General features: G+C 49.4%; 1 protein-coding gene across 2 annotated transcripts in view; it reads right to left on the bottom strand.

Moving 5' to 3' along the window:
• Nucleotides 1–13,157, bottom strand: part of ATL1 (atlastin GTPase 1) — a 33,572-nt gene extending 20,415 nt beyond the window's left edge. For both annotated transcript variants that reach the window (XM_065403073.1, XM_065403074.1), the window contains exons 1-5: nt 12,918–13,157; nt 11,522–11,656; nt 9,680–9,784; nt 7,084–7,134; nt 4,755–4,811 (exon numbers count right to left, since the gene is read on the bottom strand). In XM_065403073.1, the coding sequence (XP_065259145.1) occupies nt 4,755–4,811; nt 7,084–7,134; nt 9,680–9,784; nt 11,522–11,656; nt 12,918–12,950 (381 nt within the window). In that variant the 5' untranslated portion in view covers nt 12,951–13,157. The remainder of the gene's footprint in view (nt 1–4,754; nt 4,812–7,083; nt 7,135–9,679; nt 9,785–11,521; nt 11,657–12,917) is intronic.
• Between the last annotated feature and the right edge of the window lie 4,089 nt (nt 13,158–17,246).

Here is a 17,246-nt window from a genome sequence, read left to right as displayed (position 1 = left end):
TGTGATTATTTTGGGTGAAACACTGCCCTGTGCAATGGGTGCTCTTGGGACTGAAGGGGAACCAGTGTGGTGCACAGACCATTGTGCCGGGACTCCCACTCTGTGATTAGCTGTTCCACAGATGAAAACCCCCTGCCCAAAATTTGCATACAATACTATATATCTAATGGCCATTTGAGGCTCTAGATTGAAAAGCACCGCCAATTATTTGGGCCCTTCCTGTTCTATCTAGAATGTGAGCATTTGGATAGAACAATAGGTAGGCGCATATTCTGCAAAATTTAAAGGAAGTTTGCTAACCAGCACAAAGGGAACAAGCTCCCTAACTTCAGCCACAGTTAGTTTTATCCTATGGGAAATTAACAGCTTTGAATTTTTTTTTTTCAGCCTCGACTGGGCATCTTTCCAAGCTGCCTCTTAATGAGAAACATATGTAGCATGAGAGGATAAATATGAAATCACGGAGTTTTGTAATCTTTATTGAGGCAGCCAAAGATTCTGTTCAAGAAATAAATAAATGCCAATGTGGTCAAGTTACAATTGTTTCAAAAAATAATTTTCAAGGCATGTCCTGCATTCAAGATCTGATTTACACAGCACGTACCTAAGCGACAGAGTATGTGACTGGGGTTTGGAGAGGCAGGCAGTTGCATGCAGAAGCCAAAAACGGCCCTGCAGAAATGCCAGGGTTGCTCTCGCACAGATGAACAAACAGGTCAATAGCTGGAAATATGTTTATTGGAAATGCAGAGAAAAAATGGCTGTTGCTTAAAATAAAAATTACACCGAGAGCGAGTGAGCAAGAGCGAGACCTCTTTCCCTCCTTATTCTCTCTCCATAAAGCATTGTCTTTAGAGAGAAAGTGAGACATAAAATTGACAACTGCTACGAACATTACAATCTGTGAAAAATGTATGTATCTGTCTATTTCAGACTACACCCTTCTCCAAGGTTAGGGCGACACAGCAAGGGAAGGTATGACTGTAGCACGGGTAGGCGTAGCCCCACTAGCTTTAATCTAGCTAGCATAGGTAACAATAGTGTAGCCACAGCAGCAGACGCTAGCAACCAGAGAACATACTGAGGGTCCCCGTGGGCTTGTACCCCGGTTGCTACCCTGTGCCGCCACATCCTCATTACTATTGTTAACGGTGCTAAATTGATGCTAGCACGGGTCTGCCTACCCATGCTACAGTCACCTTCGCTTGTAGTTCAGATAATCCTCTGGCACACCTCTGTAACAAGACCCGTTTTCACAAATAGGTTACACACGCTCTGTACTCTGACTCCGATTCAGAAGTCATTGTGTGTTTTCAGCACGGTGGCCGAGGCGCCCCAGCTTCCCCTTGCTTTGTTGCACCTCAGGCCAGCCCAAGCTGTACACCAAGAGTGACACCTTTCCCAGAGGCAGCAAGTCAGTCAGGCAGCTCCGTGTAGGCAGGGCCTCAAGGCTTTTCTCAGCTACCACTTCATTCTTGCCCATATTTCCTTACGTACGCTGGTTCCCACAGCTTCACGCACAGAGTCCTAAATTTTAAGGCCAGAAGGGACCCCTGTAATCCAGTCTGACCATCTGTGTACCCCAGGCCACAGAACCTCCCCCAGTGCCTTCAGAAAGCCTGACAATCTCAAAGTGATGGGAAATCTTCCACATCCCTAGGTTAAGTTATTCCAATGGTTAGTTTACCCTCAGTATTAAAAATAAATAAATAAACTTTGCACCTTATTTTTAGTCAGAATTTGTCTAGCATCAGCTTCCAGCCATGAGATCTAATTATGTTTTTTAATGCTAGACTGAAGAGCCATTTACTATCAGAAATCTCTTCCCATGTAGGTACTTGTAAACCATGATCAACTCCCCTCTTAATTGTCTCTTGGATGAACTAAATAGATGCAGGTTGTGAAGTCTCTCACTGTAAGGCAGGTTTTCCAGACTCTCAGTCATTTTTGTTGCTCTTTTCTGAACCCTTTCCAGTATTTCAACATCCTTTTTGAAGTGTGGACACTGGAACTTACCGGACACTGTCTCCAGGAATGGCCCCACTAATGCCGTATTCAGAGGTAACACCAGCTCCTTACTCCTGCTTCATGTTCCCCTGCTTACACATCCCAGGACTGCGTTCATCTTCTTACATAAAGCATCACATGGGGAGTTTGTGTTCAGTTCATTATCTACCATTACCCGGCTCGTTCACCTGCACATCTACCAATGTGATATATGCCGTCATGTGCCAGCAATGCCCCTCTGCCATGTACATTGGCCAAACCGGACAGTCTCTACGCAAAAGAATTAATGGACACAAATCTGACATCAGGAATCATAATACTCAAAAACCAGTGGGAGAACACTTTAACCTGTCTGGTCATTCAATGACAGACCTGCGGGTGGCTATCTTACAACAGAAAAACTTCAAAAACAGACTCCAACGAGAGACTGCTGAGCTGGAATTGATATGCAAACTAGATACAATCAACTCAGGATTGAATAAGGACTGGGAATGGCTGAGCCATTACAAACATTGAATCTATCTCCCCTTGTAAGTATTCTCACACTTCTTATCAAACTGTCTGTACTGAGCTATCTTGATTATCACTTCAAAAGTTTTTTTCTCTTACTTAATTGGCCTCTCAGAGTTGGTAAGACAACTCCCACCTGTTCATGCTCTCTGTATGTGTGTATATATATCTCCTCAATATATGTTCCACTCTATATGCATCCGAAGAAGTGGGCTGTAGCCCACGAAAGCTTATGCTCTAATAAATTTGTTAGTCTCTAAGGTGCCACAAGTACTCCTATCCTTTTCAGTGTCACTACATTCCAGGATGCTGTGTCCCATCTGGGTTATCTACCTTATTTGTTCCTAGATGCCTGCCCTGGAATTTGGCTGCATTAAAATGCAGGTTGTTCGAATGAGCCTATCTTACCAAGCGATCCAGGTCGAGCAGTATAGCTGCCCAACCCCCATCCTTATTTATCTCTCGCCACCAATTTGTGTGTTGTCTGCAAGTTTTACCAGTAGTCAATTTCCGTTTTCTTCCAGATCATTGATGAAGATATTGAACAGCACTGGGCCAAGAATCCCTCCCTGCTGATCCCACTAGAAACACCCCCACAGGATGATATTCCCTATTTACAATTACTTTTTGTGATCTGTCAGCGAACCAGTTTTAATCCAGTGAATAGGCACTACGCTCATTTTGTATAACACTAATTTTTTTCAATGAGAACGGCTCCTGGGACTAAGTCAATGTCTTACAGAAGCCTGAGCCTATGATGTCCACACAGTGGTACCCTTTGCTGGGCTCCTAAATCCCGCCCTCAGTCCCCACGTCAGTGCTGCACCCAACCTCTAATGCTACAAAAATCTGTTCCCACCTCCTGCACCGCTTTCCAGCCACACAAGCGGGTCAACTGACGTGCTCACCCAGAGCTGGAACCAAAGGAGTATGGTAATATGACTGACTTTGCTCAAAGACAAAGACAGACTGGGTAGGCTGCAGATTTAAGGAACTGCTAAGCAACCGCCTCATGATTAGCATCTGTAGCAGCTGCCTGATGGATCAGCTTCTCTATCCCCACCGCATCTGCTTTTTATTTATTCATTCATGTTTGCTTCCAGTCGGAGCGGGCCTGTGAAAGCAGGTAATCCTCTCACTGCGCCATTCACTCCTCTGGCATCTCTTGCCAGCTAAAGAGGCTAGAGACACATCCTCCGACGTTCTCCATTTAAAATGCCTGCTTTATTTCGAGTGGGAAATGGAAGTACAAATAAAACTGTTTCTTACCGGTGAACGGAATCACCTTTAAATTGATCTTTTCCATAGACCTACCCTCTCAGTCATCAGGAAGAATGTTTATTAAATTTAAGGCCCCTTATTCTGCAGGGCAGCAGAAATTCCACTGGAACCAAGGGACAGCACGGAAGTGGGTTATAGTCTATACCTAGTCAGTGTTCTGATCCTGCCCGTGTGCTATGCTGTGCTGCCAGTGACGTTCCATCTGATGATCCATCAATACATCAGCCTGATCTCAGTGCCTTGAATCACACCGTCAGCCGAGGGACGGTACTCTGTGCTGCCCTGGGGAAGCACTGCCTGTGACTGCTGTTCCTGCTTTCTCACTCCCTGGGCTGGAGTGCTGCAGGAGAAGTGTGCTCTGCCACTGGGAAATTCATCCCCAGGCCTATGCACCACTTACATCCTTAAAATAGGGCTCCATTGGGACTTTAGTGGTGCACGGGGTGAATTCCATCCATGGGGCCTTTTGTCATTACAGCAAAGCCTCACGGGCCAATAGGCTCTGCCTGAGTCCCAGCCTGCCTTGTCCAGAATAGTGCCCAGGGGTCCGCAGGTTGGGGAGACTTTCATGGGGAAAACAGAGAGATCTTGGACTTTGCTAGAGAGCAGAGGAACAAGACGCCTTTCCTTGGTGCCTCTGCTCAGCAAGGTCTCACAGTGCCTTGGAGGGATAGCTCAGTGGTTTGAGTGTTGGCCTGCTAAACCCAGGGTTGTGAGTTCAATCCTTGAGGGGGCCATTTGGGGATTTAGTTGGGGACTGGTCCTGCTTTGAGCAGGGGGTTGGACTAGATGATCTCCTGAGGTCCCTTCCAACCCTAATAATCTATGATTTATTCGGGTTCCCTTGCTCCCCAAATCGCAAACAGCAGTGACACCTGCTGGCGAGGCCAAAAGGTTCCTATCGAAGCTAATCTCTGCTAGAGAATAACCTGAGCCGTGAAGGTCACGTTACCCACCTGGAAAGGTTTCAGGAAGGTTTCCTCCATGGCCAGCCTGCCGTATTCCGTAAAGAGCTGAAACGAGGAGCAAAACAAGGAGGGAACTCTTAGTTTCAAAGTCTATCGTGCAGTACAGCTGGTTTTGCGCCATGCAAGGGCTAGCGTCACTATTTGGTTTCTAGGTTTGGGTCTAAGAGTGCCGTTTCCAGGGCTGTAGCTAAGGTCTGCTTGGTTGTGCATGTTCAGCTCGCAGTTTGGAGGTATATTAAGCTGCTGTTAATATCAGCTGTGCTCAGTCTTGACGTAAACAATCTCAGTACAGAATTCTTGGTTGCCAAATAAGTGTGTGTGTGTGTGTGTGGGGGGGGTGTTAATGTATAAATGGATTGAGTCTTCTGCTGGTTTGTGCGCTGGCATCCCCCAGTGCTTCCCATGCCACACCAAATTGTCACATGCCTGGAGCCTTTGACCATTTGAACACTGATGGAAATAGGATTAAGAAACAGGCATTCCCCCTGAGAGGACTGAATGCTGCAGCCTGGGCTCCAAACATCCATTGACTAAAGACTGTGGGGTTAGCCCCTAACATCTCACCCAGGTTTCGGTTTGGATTTTTTTTTGGCATATGCTAGATTTGGAGGTTCTCCAACCTTTGGCCTATTTCTGAACAGAGGCAAAATCTACTACATCACAAGTCCCTAAAAATGGATCCACATGCTAAAAAACCCAACCCCCAATGTTATTTCAAAATGAGTGGGTGTTTTGGGAGGGGGTGTCTTTTTTTTAAATATCAGCAGATATTTACCCTGTAAACTGGGCTGGCCAAAACCATGCAGAAACCATCATCCTGTGAGAAACCGGAGTCGTTCCAGGCTGATTTTGGCTTTTCTTTCTCTGCCCCCTCACCTAGTTTTCCAATAAGAAAATCCAAGCACACCAAACTACCCAAAGACTTCATCAGAGGATGGATGGGGCAGCCGTTACCAAAACATTCCATTCATTACATGCCCCTAGACAACCAGGGCCATATGCCCAAAGTTTAATCAGCCCAGCAGCATTTGTGCCACCATTCGGGATCCCCGTTTCTGAAGTTATAACACCAGTATCCATCCTCCTCTCTGGGCTCTTTCAATGACCAGAAGGAGAATCTGCCACCCAGTGCTACGTAAACTGTACGACTGTTGTCAACTTTCCACTCATTATGGGCAAGACTGTGGAGGTGGTGAGCTTCCACTCCCGGGTGTAGCCCCATCATCTGCGCTAGGGCTACTCAGAGGAGTAAGGGCGCTACAATCTACTCCTATGAGTCTTTCCTGGATTAATCTTTGTCTCCCTCTGAGCACATTGATCTGACCGGTGCTAACTGCTCTCAGGTACAGTGGTGAAGGGTGGCAGTATAAAACCCTAAGGCAGATAGCTAACTGTGAAACAATGGATATCTGAACCACAGATGCCCTTAATTCCCTCAGACCAAGGGATTTATAACTAACACAGCTGGTTGCGAGACGTTGCCAATAAGCAGCTGCAGGATGAGCAGAACAATCCAGTACAGAGCACGCTTTTAGCAAGGTCTGGGGGCGGGGCGCTCAAGTGCCCCAGATAGCTTTGTGCCCCCTTTATTGAAAGCCAGCTAGAAGTATCTCAGTCCCCATGTCAGAAGAAGACTGAGCTGAGGAAATTGGCCTCCGCTTCCTTGGAATTGATTTTTACAGAGAAATTCAAAGCCACAGGCCCTCCTGAGTTCAGCAGCAAAAGGCTGGAGGGACAGGTACCCACAGAGCTAGAGGGCGGGAAATGCGCCGCTTTGCCAATGCAGAAGCACATCATGACCACAGGGGTGGATTCAAACAGCCCCTCTGGTCTTTTGTTGCCTTGTTTTATCTTCTGGCTTTTCTCTCCATCCCTGAGTCTGTGCCCCGGTTTGCCCTCCACACACGCCATCCGACAAGCTACAAAAGAGGCTGGGTCAGAAATCTAGGTCTCCTTGCTGACCCCGCCATCTGCCGGCTCAGCCAGGGCCTGCTCCTGTTCCCACTGAGACAATGGGAGTTCTGCCATTGACTTCTATGCTAGATGGACCAGGTCCAAAGTAGATGGGCTTAAATAGCTTAGAGGAAACAGGTCCCCCCCACCCGTGACTGTTCCTAACTGCCCATTCACTGCAGAACAATAACCTCTATACCAGATGAGAGCCCTTTGTTTATTTATTTAAATGCACGTTTCCAGTGCAGAAGGCAAGCAGGCCAAAATGAGGAGTTTTAGGACAAGCACCACCCATGAAAGCATGATAGATTAACGCCCCTCTTCTGCCCCCCCCCTTGCCCCGCCAAGAGCTCCAGGAGGTTACCTGTAAGTGCTGGAGATCATCTTCTTGAACGTTCTGGGATAAGTTGTACACCTGTATTTAAAAGGAAATGTTTAGAGGACTTAAAATGTCCTGCCCTTCCTGTACAGCCTTCACAATGGCCTTTCAATTAGCTACATTCTGACTCAAAACCAATATTACATTATTTATTTGTATTACAGGAGTGCCCCGAGCCGAGGCCCGTCAGAGTGGGGCCCCGTTGTGCAAGGCACTGTACAGACATAGTACAAGACTGTCCCTGTCCCAGCGAGCGACCCGTCCAGCAGGCGCTCCTAGAGCCCACACACACACACACACACACGCACACACGCTGCTCTGGACAATGCACCAGCAGGCTGCCACAGGCTGGGGCCCAGGAGGTGTGGGCCAGGCACTTCAGCGGGTCTTTTTTCCTATTACTTGGGGCAGGAGCAGCTGAAGCTCCCTAAAAGTGGGGGGGCCACCAGCGCCTGAACCATGGCCCTGCCCCCGTGTGCCACCCCTTCCCCCAAGGTCCTGCCCCCGAGCCCCCACTCCTTCTCCCCAAGCCCCCCGCCCTCACGCCGCCCCATCCCCCAAGGCCCTGCCCCCGCATCTTCCCCCCCAAAACGCCACCCCCCACTTGCTCCTCTCCTCCCCACCATTGCTCGCCCTTACGGCTGGTAAAAAGTGATGGGGCCATGGCCCCCTGCCCTGCGCCCCCCCCCCTTCTGGCACCCCTGATCTGGGGTGTTGAGCTTGGCACCATTTTGGTTAGCACTGTCCTCCCGCCTCTGCCTGGTCTCCTGCAGGACCCCCGGGGCAGTGCCCATCTGCACAGGCAGGCTGGCTGGGGGCTAGAACAGTGAGCCTCTGGCAGCTTATGCAGAGATGTGTCACGATATGATAAACACCATCAGCTCATGGGAGCCGACCTATGGCTGCTTCCCCAAACCATCCCTCCTCAGCCCCTCCACGTTAATGGGGGAGATTATGTGGCCACCCGCTGTTGTTCCTGGCCCTGTGGTGCACAGAGATGAGGGCCCCAGGCACCTGACAGACTTCAGCGAGGTCCATCTGGGACTGGAGCACGTCTCAAGCAGGGGAAACGCATTCCTTCCCGGTGCCAGTGGCAGCCCTGCCTTCAGGGTCAAAATGGCGAGGAGCCTACTGGGAGGCGTGGTAGATACACTAGAGGGTAGGGATCGGATACAGAGGGACCTAGACAAATTAGAGGATTGGGCCAAAAGAAACCTGATGAGGTTCAACAAGGACAAGTGCAGAGTCCTGCACTTAGGACGGAAGAATCCCATGCACAGCTACAGACTAGGGACCGAATGGCTAGGTAGCAGTTCTGCAGAAAAGGACCTAGGGGTCACAGTGGATGAGAAGCTGGATATGAGTCAACAGTGTGCTCTTGTTGCCAAGAAGGCTAACGGCATTTTGGGCTGTATAAGTAGGGGCATTGCCAGCAGATCGAGGAACGTGATCGTTCCCCTTTATTCGACATTGGTGAGGCCTCATCTGGAGTACTGTGTCCAGTTTTGGGCCCCACACTACAAGAAGGATGTGGAAAAATTGGAAAGAGTCCAGCGGAGGGCAACAAAAATGATTAGGGGGCTGGAGCACATGACTTATGAGGAGAGGCTGAGGGAACTGGGATTGTTTAGTCTCCAGAAGAGAAGAATGAGGGGGGATTTGATAGCTGCTTTCAACTACCTGAGGGGGGGTTCCAGAGAGGATGGAGCTCGGCTGTTCTCAGTGGTGGCAGATGACAGAACAAGGAGCAGTGGTCTCAAGTTGCAGTGGGGGAGGTCTAGGTTGGATATTAGGAAACACTATTTCACTAGGAGGGTGGTGAAGCACTGGAATGCGTTACCTAGGGAGGTGGTGGAGTCTCCTTCCTTGGAGGTTTTTAAGGCCCGGCTTGAAAAAGCCCTGGCTGGGATGATTTAGTTGGGAATTGGTCCTGCTTTGAGCAGGGGGTTGGACTAGATGACCTCCTGAGGTCCCTTCCAACCCTGATATTCTATGATTCTATGATTCTAATTCTGGCCCATAGTTTGCAAGGTGCACTGGGAGCTCCCAGGATGAGCAGAGCTATACACAGGGATGTGCGCAGGAATTTAAAATTGACCCCCTTTTGGAGGGGCACATTCTGTGCCCCTGCCGAGGCCCAGTGCCGGAGGAGCTCGCTCTCCCACCATCATTCCTATCGCTGTAGTCCCGGGGCGGGAGGAGCTGTCAGCTCCCACCACGGCCTTGGGGCCGGAGAAGTTCTGTGCCCCCAACGATTATTGGGGGGCCCAGGCCCCTGCTTGCCTCGCCTTGTGCACTCCCCTGGCTATCCAATACAAGAGACGGTTGTTCTTAATTATCTAGAGGAGGGTTCCTATAGCTGCAGTACAGAACAGTTCCAGCAAAGAGACACGATCTAGATTTTCCTCACATCCTCCTCCAATCATGTGCCCACAACTGCCCCATCAATGGGGCTGTCAGTGGGTCTCAGCTCCCCTAGAAGTCAGTGACTAGCAGTAGAGTTAAGCCAATAGCGGCAGTTTTTTAAAATCCCCACCCACCATCCTTCTGCGAATGATGCATAGATTCATCGCTGTATTACCTGGATTGAGCTGATCATAGTGCTAAGGGCAAACACGGTGGCTGAATCCCGCAGAGTCGACTGGCTGTCAAACGTCCCCTGCGTGTCCATCAGTAGCACTGCAACCTGCAGGGCAGAGAGGTCGGAATTAGTGCTCTGAGCCCAATGGAGCTTTTCAATCAAATCGCTCTCCAGTGCCAAACCGTGGTGGAGGAAACCAAGACATGACTACACCATCTTGCTGGCTGTCTCACTACACACGCCTCGGGCTTGGAAGAAATGAAGCACACTGGAACGGAGAGGGAAACACAATCCCCAGTGACTTCTGATCTCCCGATGGCTCCAGGTTATGAAGAGAACACAGCTAACTAAGCTTCATTAATTCCAGCCCAAAGAGGGATGGGCCTTCATTTTGAGAGGAACTTTTTAAAGCCATTTCCTGTAGCCATGGATGTGTTGTCTTAATAATCCCATTCATTTCATATCTCAGGAGCCAAATATGGCAGCATGACCACACACAATATAGGGTCCAATCCAATGCCCACAGACGCCACTGACTTCTCTGGGTGTTGGATTGGGCCTCTAGTGAGTGAAGATGTGCCATTCTCCAGCCAGTCCTACAGGAGAGCAGCAGTATTCTGCAAGGGACCTGGACCCAAGAATCATAAAAACGTAAGAACAGCCATACTGGGTCAGACCGACAGTGGCCAATACCAGGTGCCCCAGAGGGAATGAACAGAACAGGTAATCATCAAGTGATCCATCCCCTGTCGCCCATTCCCAGCTTCTGACAAACAGAGACTAGTGACACTATCCCTGCCCATCCTGGCTAATAGCCACTGATGGACCTATCCTCCATGAACTTATCTAGTTCTTTTTTGAACCCTGTTATAGTCTTGCCCTTCACAACATCCTCTGGCAAGAAGTTCCACAGGTTGATTGTGCGTTGTGTGAAGAAATATTTCCTTTTGTTTGTTTTAAACCTACTGCCTATTAATTTCAGTTGGTGACCCCTAGTTCTGGTGTTATGAGAAGGAGTAAACAACACTTCCTTATACCTATACCCCCTGATACTTAACACTTCCTTATTTACTTTCTCCACACCAGTCATGATTTTATAGACGTCTATCATATTCCCCCTTTGTTTTCTCTTTTCCAAGCTGAAAAGTCCCCGTTTTATTAATCTCTCCTCATACGGAAGCTGTTCCATACCCCTAATCATTTTTGTTGCCCTTTTCTGAACCTTTTCCAATGCCAATATATCTTTTTTGAGATGGGGCCACCACATCTGCATGCAGTATTCAAGGTGTGGGTTTATATAGAGGCAAGGGGATATTTTCGGTCTTATTATCTATCCCTTTCTTAAGGATTCCCAACATTCTATTCGCTTTTTTGACCAGCCATGGGACTCCTGAAAGCAGTAGAGATATAGCGTGTAACAGAGATTGTTCTTGCTCTTTGGATAGAGACTTAGATATTGTAGCAATGGGTGCATTAGAAATTGCTGAGATCTAAGGGATATGGCATCAAAGACCATCTAAAGGGATCAGGGCTGGCTCCAGGCACCAGCTTAACAAGCAGGTGCTTGGGGCGGCCAAGGGAGAGGGGCGGCATGTGCGGCAATTCGGGGGCGGCAGGTCCCTCACTCCCTCTAGGAGCAAAGGACCTGCCGCCGAACTGCCGCCACCGATCGCGGCTTTTTTTGTTGTTGTTGTTGCTTGGGGCGGCAGAAATGCTGGAGTCGGCCCTGAAAGGGATGCTTATCTAGGGAAAAACAGAGCAGCCATGTTAGAGCTCGGGGTAGGGGAACCCAAAGGCAGCCCCCGAACAAAGGGATGTGCTGGCACCGGGCACCCCGCGTACCTTTTTACCGTCCGGTTTGTCCACAAGAAAGAGTTCACTCCATATCTGAATGCCAGTCGTCTCCCGCTCAGACCCTCCTCGCCACGAGAAGCCCGTCAGTGGTTCGTTGTAATCGCCGAGCCAGTCAATGGTTTCCTGGGAGTGGGGAGAGAATGCATCACCACAGCCCGTGCCCCTGGGTTCTTCTCTCACCTGTGCTGCCTCCATCCCACGGTTATTCACACCAGTGGTTTCCTAGCAGGAAGCAAAGACCTCACAGCCTCCCCATTCAGTTCTTTTGATCAGCTGGACATGAAGAGGCATCTGAAGGATGGGCCCAAATCCAGGAGCCCCTCCCCAGTCACTGTGACAAAGCGGTGGCCATCAAGGATTGCATGCTTGCTGCTGATCCATGCCATGCCCAGTCGGAACCCAGACTGGGAAGAACTCAGATCCACCTGTTCTGAAACCACAGGCCCCTGACACCTGAGCTAACAAAGACTCTCCAACAGCAGGACGGTACTGACGGCATGCCCCTGAGCAGTACTGATTCTGTCCAGTAGAGGACAGTGGTACACTTACACCATAGCGAGTATACAACAGGACTTATGAAAACTAAGGGTCAGATTGTCCACGACGCCCCATTCGAGGTCAGGCACAAGGGAGCTGCAGGGAGTCAGCTATGGATCCCTGCTCAAGCACCAGCCAACCCCGAAGGAATTTAGAACAGCTGAGGTGCTGCTCTAACTTACACCATTCCTCCTTGGGCTCATGGTGATGGCTGTGCTCTTCCCCTACTTGCAGTCCCCTACCTCAGACCCATCTTCCAGGAGGTCCTCCTTGCTCTACTCCCCCATCCAACAGGCTGTGTCCCCCTGCTCATATCCCTAAAGACTCGCACTACCAGGGCAAGAGTACGGAGAAAGTGGAAGTTGGCACAGGGCCGGGCAGCCTGAGGTCCCTTGGCAGCCGCCAGCGGAGGGCAATGCCGCACAGCGTTCTCTGCTCAACACAGCGCAGCTTGAGGCCCTGCCGGCTGCATCAAAGGAACCTGCACCGCCCATCAGGGAGCATGCACTGGGATTGCACCAGCCCTCTAGTTAGGGAGGGGTACCAGCCTTCCAGAAAAATGCCTCATCGGCTGGGAGCCCAGACTACCATGGAGCTCAGATCTGGATATAGACCTGAATCCAAACTGCCCCACTGTCACGGGGAATTCAAATCCCAGCGGGGGCCCATTATAGAAGGCAGCCCAAGTGCCCCCAAAGTGAATCCAGGCTTCTGGCTCAGACCCTGCTCCAGTTTGCATGGGAGGGAGGTGTCATACCAGAGCAATGAGAAACCCTGCACAGCGAGCCACACCACGACTCCAGGACGGCACAAGGAGGCGTTAGTTACATCAAGGCTGTACTTGTACCTTGTTGTACATGTATCTCAGCATGAAGTCCATCAGGAACGATTTTCCTTTCCTGAAAGCTCCAGCGACAGACACAGCAACTACCTCTTTATCTCTCACAGCCTCCGAGAGCAGAATGCGGTTCAGCGCGGCCTCGTCCAGCTCAAAGGAATGGTCATCTTTCACAATGAGCACCTGGACTGGCCCCGCCTTCTTCACAGCTTCCTCCTCTTCAGAGCTCCACTCGTAATTCTTTTCTGAAAAGCCACCTTGTAAAAATAAACAAATAAATAAATAAAAACCCAAGAGCTGGTACCAACATGTTCAGAAATTAAACGGTGTTTCATTGGCCCTACCAAATTCACGGTCCATTTTGGTCAATTTCGCGGTCATAGAATTTAAAAAATCATAAATTTCATGATTTCAGCTATTTAAAGGTGAAATGTCACAGTGTTGTAATTGTAGGGGTCCTGACCCAAAACGGAGTTGGGGGAGGGGCGCATTGTTGTAAGGGAGGTTGCGGAACTGCTCCCCTTACTTCTGTACTGCTGCTGGCGGTGACACTGCCTTCAGAGCTGGGCAGCTGGAGAGCGGCAGTGGCTGGCTGGGAGCTCAGGTCTGAAGGCAGAGCCACCGACAGCAGCAACATAGAAGTAAGGGTGGCATGGTGTGGTATTGCCAACCTTACTTATCCACTGCTGCTGGCAGGGTACTGCCTTCAGAGCTGGGTGCCTGGCCAACAGCCGCCGCTCTCCAGTTGCCCAGGTCTGAAGGCAGTGCAGAAATAAGGGTGGCAATACTGCAACCCCCCTAAAATAACCTTGTGACCCCCCTGCAAGTCCCTTTTGGCCAGGACCCCCAATTTGAGAAACGCTGGTCTCCCCCATGAAATCTGTATAGTATTGGGTAATAGCACACAAAAGACCAGATTTCACGGGGGGAGACCAGATTTTACGGTCCGTGACACGTTTTTCATGGCCGTGAATTTGGTAGGGCCTTAGCTATAAAAGATGCCAGGATGGGGCCAATACACTTTTGCCAGGCTGGCCAAATACCGAATACCATCCTGAAATCTCCTCCGGTACCGTTAGGAACACAGCTGCTCAGACGTGACGTAAATTCTGATCAAAGCCACCCAGTGCTGCTCTTCCGTAATGAAATTCAGCCCTGGGCAGAATGCCCTTGGCAAAGCACATGCATCACTTCAGTCCCTGTGGTGGGGGTGTATTACACCTTTAAGGGACAGTCTGGGTGCAATCAGGAGGAAGCCTAGAAATAGGAACTGTGCCAGCCGGGGTCGGTTTGGAGGTCTTCTTAAAGGGAACCTGTTTTTTGTTAGTGTGGTTTTTGGTCTCCCCTTCTCAGATCCTGGACACTCCCACTTCGGTCTCTGAAACAGCAGGACTTACGTGGTGCACAGGCCTTGTGTATAGAGGTGAATTTCATCTGTACTGCCGAGCTCTGAGCACCAGCCAGCCTTGCAGCATTGCACCATCCTTCTGGGGTTAACAACCCACTGGAGAGATGGAGAATTGATGAGGCCAGTCGTGCTGCAGCCGAGGCTCTCAACAGCAGCCAGGGCACTCACCGTTTCTGGGCAGGCTCGATAAATGGCAGCACGCCAACTACACCGTCCCCATGATTCTCCAAGACAATGGCATTAAGATAATATAAGCTTTTAACGTTCAGCTCGGGATGCTCTGCACACACCCAGCAGTTATGGGGAAGACAGCACTATCAGGACAGCCATCCGCAGAGAACACGGCCATGGAGAGATGGAAGCTTATCGGCCACTCCCCTTTCACCATCCACAGGCTGCTCTTCACAGAAAGAAATCTGGGGTGATTGCCACAGCCCTCCGCTCACCTCTGGCCATGTAAATTCTCCTGGATAGCAGGGAAGGACCCTGTGAGCCAAATGTCCTTCCAGACCTCTCTGAGAAGTTCGTGGTTAAGGTTGTATGGGCTGTTCTAATGCCCTTGCGTCAAGAATTTTAAACATGGTGGCCTAAAGTTAGGCTCCTAGTCCCCACTTAGGTGCCTATAAAAGTGGCCTGATTTTCAAAAGTGCTCAGCTCCCATTGATTTCAAAGGAAAGGAGCTACATTCTACACATGCTTAAAGATGGTCTGGAAAAGGCAGAAAAAAAATCTTCTTGTGCTTCTTTATAAAGAAGGCCTAAAAGGCTGTCTTGTTTCCACCCCCACCCCCCACTTCTTTTGTGCCTTAGATATAAATAAAAAATAAATAAATGACTGCCTTGAAAGGAGTACTGCAGACAGGGATCTGGGGGTTGTAGTGGATCACAAACTAAAAATGAGTCAACAATGGAACACTGTTGCAAAAAAAGCGAACATCATTCTGGGATGTATTAGCAGGAGTGTTGTTAGCAAGACACAAGAAGTAATTCTTCCGCTCTACTCTGCGCTGATATGGGCTCAGCTGGAGTATTGTGTCCAGTTCTGGGCACAACGCTTTGGAAAAGATGTGGACAAACTGGAGAAAGTCCAGAGAAGAGCAACAAAAATGATTAAAGATCTAGAAAACATGACCTCTGAGGGAAGATTGAAAAAATTGGGTTTGTTTAGTCTAGAGAAGAGAAGACTGAGGAGGGACATGATAACAGTCATCAAGTACGTAAACGGTTGTTATAAAGACGAAGGTGATAAATTGTTCTCCTTAACCACTCAGGACAAGACAAGGAGTAATGGGCTTAAATTGCAGCAAGGGAGATTCAGATAAAACATTAGGAAAAGCTTTCTAACTGTCAAGGTGGTTAAGCACTGGAATAAATTGCCTAGGGAGGTTGTGGAATCCCGTCATTGGAGGTTTTTAAGAGCAGGTTAGACAAACACCTGTCAGGGATGGTCTAAACCATGATTTGGGGACTTCAGTAACTCAGCCAGAGGTTAGGGGTCTATTTTAGGAGTGGGTGAGGTTCTGTGGCCTGCAACGTGCAGGAAGTCAGACTAGATGATCATGATGGTCCCTTCTGGCCTAAAAATCAATGAGTCCAAGGTACCCTCTTTGTTTTGTGTTTGTGGATTTGTTTCTTTTGTTTGGCGGAGGAGTGCTCCTTGGGCCTGCCGCAGGCCTACCTTGATAACATTGATAAATAAACCCAGAGGGGGAAACAAAGGGTATGTCTACACTACCCGCCAGATCGGTGGGTAGTGATCGATCAATCGGGGATCGATTTATCGCATCTAGTGTAGACGCGATAAAATTGATCCCCGATCACTCTGCCGTCAACTACGGAACTCCACCGCAGCGAGAGGCGGAAGCGGAGTCGACGGGGGAGCGGCAGCAGTCGACTCGCCGCTGTCCTCACAGCCAGGTAAATCGACCTAAGATACGCCAACTTCAGCTACGTGAAGTTGCGTATCTTAGGTTGACACCCCCAGCCCCCCTCAATGTAGACCTAGCCAAACACTCTCCGGAGTGGGGCTAATTTACTCCAGGCCCTGTCACACCAGAGGGGGAAATGCTAAGCCCAGCGACGGAGGAGGTGCCTTGCCACAGAAGCTGCAGCTCAGACAACTGACTGACCTTGTCAGTAACTGGCCCAGAGTTACGAATTGTGGGACCCCAAGCTGATGAGGAATGAGCTGCCTCCCCTTCCAGTCCTGGGGGTACTGGGTGACAAGTTTCCCCCTGTCCAATCCTACCGCTGGAATAGGGATTGGGCCCAAAGTATCTCCTCCTCCCTTGAGTCCAACTGCTAGAAAGAGGGTGATGAATAGCTTCCTTCCTTTGTGGAAATTCCCACTGAAAACTGCGGCTTGTTGCTATGGGTTTCATACGGCAGCTAGGTCCTGGAACAAAGAAACAGTGTATAACTGGGCTATGGTTCTTGGTTTCCAGTAGAAACCAGCAGAGTCCAGATAAAGCATTCTAAACAGGGATTTCCTCTAGGGTCCCCTGATCCAGGGGCTGTGAACGGGGAAGATCAGGCGGTCACTTGCCGCCTTCTCCTTCTCCCTTCTCTCTAGCACCAGGTGTCAGAGTGATCCTCCAGCCCATGTGGATACTTCAGCAGTGCCAGCCCAAACAGCATGGAAACACCTAGGGAAGTGTGCAGAGCTTTCCTTTGCATATCTTCTGAATAGCAGGAACAATGTACAGTTTCTACTAAGGTGTGAAGAGCTGCCTGGGTTGATTTTCCATTGTTCTGTAGATATGAGTACAGAAAGGACATTATATCAGGTGCTTCTCTGTGCAAATTTCAGCTGTAACACACTGTTCCTATCACCTAAAAGATAAAACTGTAAGTACTTCCTTGTTTATTGAGAACTCTAGAGAACTCCCTTCACCTGTTCGCTGAAGGATACTGGTTATTTACTGGATCGGT

This window comes from Emys orbicularis, chromosome 4 (genome assembly GCF_028017835.1).
Source record: "Emys orbicularis isolate rEmyOrb1 chromosome 4, rEmyOrb1.hap1, whole genome shotgun sequence".
Taxonomy (NCBI): Eukaryota; Metazoa; Chordata; order Testudines; family Emydidae; genus Emys; species Emys orbicularis.
Note: the sequence above shows the minus strand (reverse complement) of the source record. Positions and strands in the feature narration are given on the sequence as shown.